The sequence below is a fragment of the Sturnus vulgaris genome, chromosome 9 (assembly GCF_052056855.1).
Source record: "Sturnus vulgaris isolate bStuVul1 chromosome 9, bStuVul1.hap1, whole genome shotgun sequence".
Taxonomy (NCBI): domain Eukaryota; kingdom Metazoa; phylum Chordata; class Aves; order Passeriformes; family Sturnidae; genus Sturnus; species Sturnus vulgaris.
Window position 1 is genome coordinate 30,025,082 of NC_142251.1, and position 9,125 is coordinate 30,034,206.

Sequence of the window (9,125 nt, forward strand, 5' to 3'; positions counted from 1 at the left end):
AAGATATTATTTCCTCTTGTTACATTCCTGAATTCAAGAGAACATTTCCCATCTGACACTGTATATAAGACTGGACAAGTGTTTCTTCCTTCTTACTAGACTAACCCTGGCATTACTGGAAAAAGATTTCTCACCTTTTAAAATCGTCTGTCCAGAAAACAAGCCCCTATTTATAATAAAGGAGGATGGCAACAGAACCAGATTCCAGCACACACATGACCATCAGCTATGGAACACTGTCCCACAGCACCAGGAACAACAACTATTTTGACCCAAGCACAAGAAATCAATATAAAAGAGGCTGTATCTTTAATATTTTTGATTTTGTTTGTTGTTTTCAGAATGAGTTGAATGTACATAATCAGCCTCCAATTGCTGGAGAAATTAAGAAGAATAATTAAGAAAATAATCTGATAAAGGTCTCTGACCATGGCTGTCACATCACAGATTGGCCTTTTTTGAGCAAACCCCATACCTGTCTCAACTTTCTGCATTGCTACTGCTTTAGGAATCATTCATTGCAATGAAAACCACTCAGTATATTCTTCATATGTGAAATATTAATGACATTGATGTAAAAACTGTGGCATGCTCTGCACCATTCCCAGAACGGACTGTCAGCCTTTCCCAGCACATCACAGCCAAAATGTCCATCATCACCTCAATGTGTGTTTTAGGTTAGACTTGCTGATGGATTCCTACTGACAGTGTTATTACATTGGTGGTGTTTTTATATTTAACAGAGGCAGATCCTATCAGATCCTCCAATATGAAAGGACTGGAAAGGTCTAAACACCTCTGAGCCCTCAAAACATGGTGATCAAAAGCACCATTACAGTTGTCTTTAAAGGCACATTCAAGGTGCTGACATAGCAGAAACTCTGTCCATGTTTTAATTTATCTGAAAAGTTAAGTCCTGCATAGGCTTATATGTAAAAAAGGTAGTCCTGTTTCTAGAGCAACAGGTTTAAATCCAGGTTTATGGGCAAGGTGAGGAATAACACTCCTTTCAGTGCACACATTCAGGAGACATTTTCCCGACTGTCTTTTGAAGCTGTGTTGTAGAATATCATAAACCTCCTCCCTGCTACAGTGACTGTACTAATTCCAAGTCCTGAGTAAACAGACTACTTCAAACACGATGGAGGAACTCAGCAGCTTCAATCAACTTCCTTAAATCCTGCCGAGGCAGCAGCACAGAATGCCAGACAACTTACATTTCCAAAAATTCTGTAGTAATAGATACTGCAACCCTCTAGAACTTATCCTCTTCTTCCATGTCTATTTCTAGCATCTCTATCAAACTTTTTGTGCGTTGAAATTTTCATCATCAACAAGCAGCAAAAATAACACCGCTGTTGGACTGCCAAAATAGTGATAAAAGTGAGTATGGGGAGGCTGGAGGTGAAAGAGAATGGGAGAGGGGAATTTCTAACCACAACTGCTGATCTTGCACAAAATGCCCAAGGTTGTTGCTTTACAAGTCATTTATACAAGTCTTCTAAAGTGGCAATTTTGTTCCAGCTTGTCAGGTCATGCTTGAGCTAGAGAAGAGAATTGAAAAATTCAGAGAGGAGACAAAGTAGGAAAATCCTATACTCTCCAAAATATATAAATGGTGACTGGTTCTCAACTGTACCTTATGAAAAACTGCCTGCCAGCTCTGGCAAACCTTCCCTGCTACGCTCTAATGGAGGTATAGAATTAATTTACCCAGGGAAAAAAGGACCGACTGCAGAGAGTTTCTTAGGCATTTAGATAGAAAACATCCATAAAACATTGCCCTGAGAAAAGGGCAATGCTACATCTCAGCTTGGTTCTCCTGCACCATGCAAGCCCTGGGAATGGAAGCTGCCTGGATGCTGAGGAGAAGCACCATTCCTGATGGATGACTTTGAAAAGCAAAACTTTGCCACAGCAAAGAACCTGCAGGAAACAGAGAAAGGCAATGCACATTAAATAGTGGAAGCTGTCTAATGTGAACAGGTTCACTTAGACCAACTACTCTGGTCTAATTTCATATGGCCTTCTCCTCAAGAAAATATATGTACAGCTCCTGAAAGCAGCATCATCTGACAATCTGTGACCTTGTTTCCTTCCACAAAGGCTAAAAAGCAAACCTGCTTTTAAAATTCAGTTATCCAAAGAAATGTGAAGCACTACAAGGATCTTTCATCACCATAAATGCATAAAAATTGAACACCATTGAATTCTATCAAACAAAAGGACTGCAGTGAGAGAATTTGTCACCCCTAGCTGCAAACAGGTGGATTTGAGAGGCACCTGTGTCCTGTCATCCCTCCACTTAAAAGATCTATGTGCAAAAGGAAAAAAGAGCACCTCTTGTCACAGAAGAAACTCAGGAAGCAGAACTTCTCAAAGAAAGCACCACCCTGAACATATAAAGATAAATAATTTATCAAAATTTAGTAGATTCTGACATTTTGAGGTATTTGAGAATTAGATTTCTATCTTCTGTCAAAGTCAGAAGCATTTAGAAATTATGCTCTTTAAACGGTCAGCAATTTGCACCGTCAAGACAATATGGCATTTTACATAGAAATCTCACTATAAAACTTTGTAAACTTGAATTGATTTTGGGGGGGGAAAGATAATAGAAAATCATATCCTGCACTTTTTTCCACCTCTATTGAGGAAGAGGAGTGTCAGAAGCTGTATCACTAACAGGGATAGGAAAAAACCAAAACAATCTTCTTTTTTGTAATTTCTCAGTTCATGCTGTATAAATGAAGTCGCCCTCCTTCCCCTACACTTCTCACATTCGTTCTACAACAGAAGCAGTATTTTAGAACAGCACTGCTGCAGGCACAATCACCACCTAATTGTGCTGAAACCTTTATTAAAAGCCCAGGCTTTTGGGTGTGTTTGCAGCTCCCACCTATTGAAATTCCACTGGAAAGGGTGGAGCTCTCAGCCTGCCCTCGGGCCGGGATGTGGGGCTCCATGACGCTGTCATCCAGCAGGTGCCGCGGTCCCGCGTTGGGGAATGTCGCACTTTTAAATTCGGCCGTGTTCATTTTGTGTATGAAACTAGAAACCAACAAGACACAACTGTTACAACCTCACCTTTGCTGCGTCTCAGGACTTGCTTTAACATCTTGCAGGATTGAGTGCACCGAGCTCCTAAAGCCAAATTAAATCATGGCCAAGCCATAAGCAATTGTGCACAAATAAATGATTGGTAGCAACTGCCAGTTTTAAAACTGCGCAGAACTCGTGTAACAAAGAGGAAGTCAGGAGTACATTAACAATTATTTTCAAAATCTTATTTTTTCTTTCTATTTTTGTCTTCTATAACACATAACTGAACTGCAGCATTGCATTCCAGCTCATTAAAGGTAAATTTACATAATAGAAGTTATTCATTACTGGGTAGCTACAATCTTGCATTTTGAAGACATGACAAGGGAAATGATGAGATAATGATCAAGACATTATTAGAAGTACACTTATATGGAAAAAGCCTGAAGCCATTACTAAACAGAGTTAGTCTACAAAGAAAGTCTATAAAGGATGTCTCCCTGTAAAAATATCAATAAAGCAGTGATATAATTTTGAATTTGAAATAATTACAGTGGCATTGACTTACTAAAAAGTGATAGTTTTCTCATTGAGAAAGAGCCATTCTGGTTAACCCATCAACTAGTCTTATCATCAAAACTTCAGCCTTCCTATTTTAATTCTCTTTGGGTGGGATACCAGCATTATAGTTCTGAGCTTGCTCCCTGGCCGCAAACTGCTCTGTAAGTGAAGCACTGGGTACAAGTCATGCTACTTTTAACAAAGCAAAGCTTTTGTATTGAGAGATGACATATCACTTCAAAAAAAAAAAACCCTCAGGATTTTTAGGTGAAGTAAAATGCTGACTTGTATCCCAGACTGTGACATTTCCTATGTCCGTGGGGTATCAGGTTCCGAGGTGAGGACGGGGTTGGTGGTAGCAAAGCTCCTTCAGCTGCAGCATTTTTCCGTCCACTTTGTGGAGATGCTCCGACTTCAGAGCCTGGGAAGAAAAAAGCCATTACTCCCAACTTGCTTCAGAATTACTGTCAGGGGTCAGGTTTTCTTAGAAAATCATGGAGAAGTTGCAAAAACTGCCTAAACTCCCTTTATAAATGATAGCTGCAATAAAACTCATTGATCTATTGATAATTAACCCCCCTGCACTGCAGGGTTTTGCACAGGATTAAAACCAAACACACTTAGTTCAAACAGATCATCCAGTGAAAATATTTTGCAAGTCCTAAAGGTGGCTGCATTCACTACACCAACACTGGGCACTTCTTACTGATTCTACATTTTCAGACTCTTGCCTTCAACCACTTTTGGCATTGACCAAGAAGAATGTTCATTTTTGGAAGCATATTATGCCATGAAAAGTTTAGATGAAGGCTCTTCTGTCTAGACACAACAAAGAATGAATATTTAATAGCTCTTCACCCCAAATGACATTAACAACTTAGTGCCACAATACATACAAGAATCTAAAAAAAAAATTACTCAGTTCCTTCTTTACAGATCACCTTTAGACTTTTTATTGCAAACATGCAGTGTTTAAACTTCACACTTCTTTATAGCCTCAGGTAAATATTTTCCACGTCTGCAATTCTAAAATAATGCACATGACAACCTCAAGTCTTCTTACATTTATTAAGCATTTACCTACTAAATCTTCTCTGGAAGCAGCAGAGTGAGGGGTGCTGGTCCCTGGTTCTATCTTTAATGAAAGTCTGCATTAAAGAAACATTAAAAATTACTTCATCAGGATATAAAATTGTAAGTCCGTGAAGAAGAATTTTTTAAATTCATGATTGCAAGCTGCCTGATTCTGTGATTGCAAGAAATACTATGAAGGTAATACAAACAGTGCAGAGTTATCTTTAGCACACACTATATCCAAACTTGATTTTTCCTGCCTAGTGCTTTGGTTCAGACCACCAGGACCTCCAGTGGCCCGGGATAGCTGCCACACACATGAAACTGCTACTCCAGCTAAAATTTGGGAAAATAAAAATGAAAATAATACAGAACTTCTCTCCCCACCTTGGCTGAAATATTTATTCTTGGAACACTTCATATTTTAAATTTTTATATGAAGTGCACTAGTGTGCCAAGCACCAAGCCTTTTGTCTTTACTGGTCCAAAAGCCTCTTTTGTGTTTTGGAAAATATATTATCAACTAGATTTCAGCCATAATTCAGGCTTTTTCTGTAACTTTTTAATGCCATTTCCAGCAGGCCCACAAAGAAGGCGGACTATTGGAGCAGATAATTCCAGGAAGATGAAGTGTATCTTGTCCACACAGTTTGCAGAACTAAAATCTTTGAAACTACTAACACTGAAAAAGCATCTACTTAATTTTGAGGAGAAGTTTAAGTTTGACAGGTCTCTCTCTCCCATTCCCAGACAGTATAGCAATGATTCATTACAATTTTATAATTTAATTTTTAAAAATAAAATCTTTTAGGAAGATAAAACATGCATTCAAGTCACAGTCACTGTTCTCTAACTTCGACCTTTTTGCTGACAGACACCTTAGGAGATAAAGAGTAGAAGAGCCAATTGTTCTTCAGTAAGAACAATTCTTCAAATACACTCCTTGACCATAAAAACATTCAGCTTGGAGATGTACAAAGCCCATCGATGCAAAACCAGACACTGTGAACAGCAGCCATCTTCTGATTTATGTGCCATTGTCTCCAGTCACTGCTCTGCTACCAAAACCTGGACTGTACAGGATGAAGAGACTGCAGCTCCTTCAGCAAGCAAATTCCCTCTGCTACTGAGTCCTACCCAGTGAAGACAGAGGAAGGTGGAGAGTAGAATTCACGGATACAATGTACTAAGGAGACACTGCACGTAAGAAGCTTGTGTTTTTGTTGGCTTTTTTTTCTTCCTTCCTTCAAATGTTTCACCAGAGCTTTAGTCTCAGTGATAGACAAGTGACACTTCCCAAATCAGGCTGTAGAACATCCCAGGAAAAAGGTAAAGCTAGATGCTTCCAGAGGGACATGCACAGAACAACTTACCAACCTCAGAAAGAAGGCAAAGGTCTTCTTGTTAACTGAGTCCTGTTAACTGTTCTCTGACATAAACTGAAGGGTCCCCATTTGCTGTCTTTCAGTAAATCCAAGTTAGGGGCTATTAAATGGCAAAGCACAGCTGTTCCTAAAGCGTGCATCCCCCTCCTGCTATTCCAAGGGAGCTGCACAAGCAACCAATTCAAGCCCTGTGAGGTGACAAACTTCCCAGACGGGCAGGATGGGAATGGGTGGGGAACCTCCTCGAGCACATCAGCCAATGAACAAAACCTTCCTTCATAGGCAACAGATTTGCCTTAGGGTGTTTCCTATCCTCAGTTCCTGTCTCTTGCCAGAGATTTCCATCCCGCAGTTTTGCTGGATGCCAAATCACTTAATACAGTAATAATCTTTTAATTAAGGACGTAGAAACCTTGGGTGGGAGGCTGGGAGGAACAGGAACTTGCCTCTCAAAAATCAAGCGCTTACATTTTACTCACACTTTATAACCTAATCAAAGAGAAAAGTATAAAATGAAGTATTATCTGCAAGTGAAAGCTTTAAGTCACCCTCAGTAGGAATCTGGGACTGGATGCAGAGATAGTTTTACTCTGATGAAGAATGACTTAAGCCATCTCCAATCATAGGATTCCTCCTAATGACAGAGCAGTGTTACAGGTGAGCCACGTGTACAGAGTGTTTCTCAGCAGATCAAACTGAAGCAAGGCCTTGGTGCAGTCTGGCATAGAAAAGGAAGCAGATCTGCCATTCAGCATGTGGGAAAGTGCCTTGAGCACAACATCCTGCTGGAAACACAGGGGCTCGCAGCTGGTGTGTCTGAGGCACATGACCATAGAACCACAGAATTGTGGGGGTCACAAAGAACCCTAAATCTCATCTAGTTCTAACCCCTTGCCGTCAGGGACACCCACATAGTATGATACAATTCCCCAGTGCAAGTGCAATCTCATAAGTGACAGGCTTTGAGCTACAGAAGTCATTTTCTAATAAGTTATGGTCAGTTGATAGCATTTTGTACTTACTTGTAATTGTCATCTTCTACAAACTTTTGTAGTTCTTCTATGTACTGAACTGAGTTTAGATATTTTTGGACGTGAGGCAACATAGGAATATCTGGAAAAGAGACAGCATTCACTGACACTGTGCCACTCATTGGTAAGCAAAGCTTTTCCCAGAAACTATTTGAATAGATTCACATCTCTTGCCTTTTTATGTGAGATGGAGACAGAAACTACAGACCCTAATGATGCTGAAATTTTAGAACTTGATAGCAATTCTCATGCACTGAGCTGACACTCCCCATACACGTGTAAGGGAAAAGTAAGACAACATCCTTGGCCAAACCCAAGGCCCAGAACTGGAACATGGAGGGCTGTCTGAGAACTCCTTCACAGCCCACATTGTCCTTACACTGAGCTTTCAGGGAAGTCACAGTCCTGTGCCAATTCACATTCCACCACCACAAACACAGCATTAGGACTTCACTAGGATGGGAAGAGGACTGTGAGGGAAACCATCTCTGAAGATAAAAAATACATTACTTGATCTATGGACACAACTATAAATGTCCAAAAGACAAACTGAATGTATTTTATTTCTCCAGTAAAAGTACTATTCCAAAAGCAATCCTATTTTTAGAATTCAGTCATAAAATTATGAACACAGGGATACAATACCAGTAAAACTACTCTTGAGTATGATGTACTACTACACATTTATCATCAGAAAATATATACTGCAGTTTGCTCGATATAAGGGAAAGGCAATTTAATTCTGTCTCCTCACCCTGATGCTCTGTCTTAACCAACAATATTAGAATAAATAATAAATTTAAATAATACCAAATTTAAATAATAAATTCAAATAAATAATACCTAAATTTAAATAATAAATACTAGAATAAATAATACTAGAATAAACAGACTTTTGGGCTGAGAGGATGAGGGAGGGTGTTAATGGCATTCAGATGGGTCCAGCCTTACTTAAATCACATCACAGCAGACAAAAATTAAAGCTTCTCAAGTTCTTCTCTTTAGCACTATGATATTTACACTCTGGCTTACCATATTCACACGACTGCTGCAAATCTGAGATAATACGAAGAATGTTGTTCATTAAATTTGTTCTCTGCTCATTTTCCAGAATGCTTGCTGTTGAGGGGTAGGCAGAGTCAATATATGTCAAGTCTGACAGATAAATACCTGAAATGAGATTGAATGAAAAGTTTCTTTGTTTAATGTCTTTCATTGAGCAGAAAAAAAAAACCCTCATCAAGAATATTGTGAAGAATTTTTGCTTGCACTAACATTAAAGCAGGTTGACAAAAGCATTGTCTCAGAACAGGATTTTCAATTTACCTGGGAAATCATTTTAGAAATCCAAAAGTAATTACAAGGACATGCACAGCTACTCATAAACCTCATCTTCTCCACAGCACCAATTTACTACTCCCTTGACAAATATGAAGCATACTAAACACATAATGCTAAAATACACCATCAAAATTAATTGTTTAGGAAGTCCACCACTTCATTCCTCCAATGCAGCAATTAAAATACAATAGAAAGATAAATCATACCCATAACTCTTCAAGCTGAATAAAAGCTCAAGCTCAACTTGCAGCAACATGGGAAAGATTAACTAGGGAAAATGGGCACCCAGACTGGAATGAATGAATCCTGCAGTTTGTAATAATCACAGCTCCAAAGATCCTACAGCCTCCTACATGTCACTTCATATTCCCTACTTGCCTTCTTCCCCTGCATTGCTTGCAACCTTACTGTTCCTTCAATCCCCTGATCACACAGAGGAAAATCCTCCTCCTTACACACTAATGCTAGATAACTAGCATTTATCTACTAATGTAGATAAAACGTTTATTTTATTTCTAACCACAACTCCATTTCTTGAACTTCACCTGTTTGTTTCAACTAAGTGAAGCATATCCTGACCAACTCTGCTGTTCAAAGGAATTGGTCTGCATCCCTTGCATCTTTCACAGATACCCCAACTAAAAAATTACACAAACTTTAATATTATTTAAGAAGCTTGTCTGAGTAACAG

General features: G+C 39.1%; 1 protein-coding gene across 4 annotated transcripts in view; it reads right to left on the reverse strand.

Annotated features, from left to right (window-relative positions):
* RALGPS2 (Ral GEF with PH domain and SH3 binding motif 2) overlaps window positions 1-9,125 on the reverse strand; it is a 109,012-nt gene that overhangs the window by 24,145 nt on the left and 75,742 nt on the right. For all 4 annotated transcript variants that reach the window (XM_088170333.1, XM_014874766.2, XM_088170334.1 and 1 more), the window contains exons 9-13: window positions 8,126-8,263; window positions 7,085-7,175; window positions 4,684-4,751; window positions 3,889-4,024; window positions 2,900-3,051 (exon numbers count right to left, since the gene is read on the reverse strand). In XM_088170333.1, coding sequence (XP_088026459.1) covers window positions 2,900-3,051; window positions 3,889-4,024; window positions 4,684-4,751; window positions 7,085-7,175; window positions 8,126-8,263 — 585 coding nt within the window. The remainder of the gene's footprint in view (window positions 1-2,899; window positions 3,052-3,888; window positions 4,025-4,683; window positions 4,752-7,084; window positions 7,176-8,125; window positions 8,264-9,125) is intronic.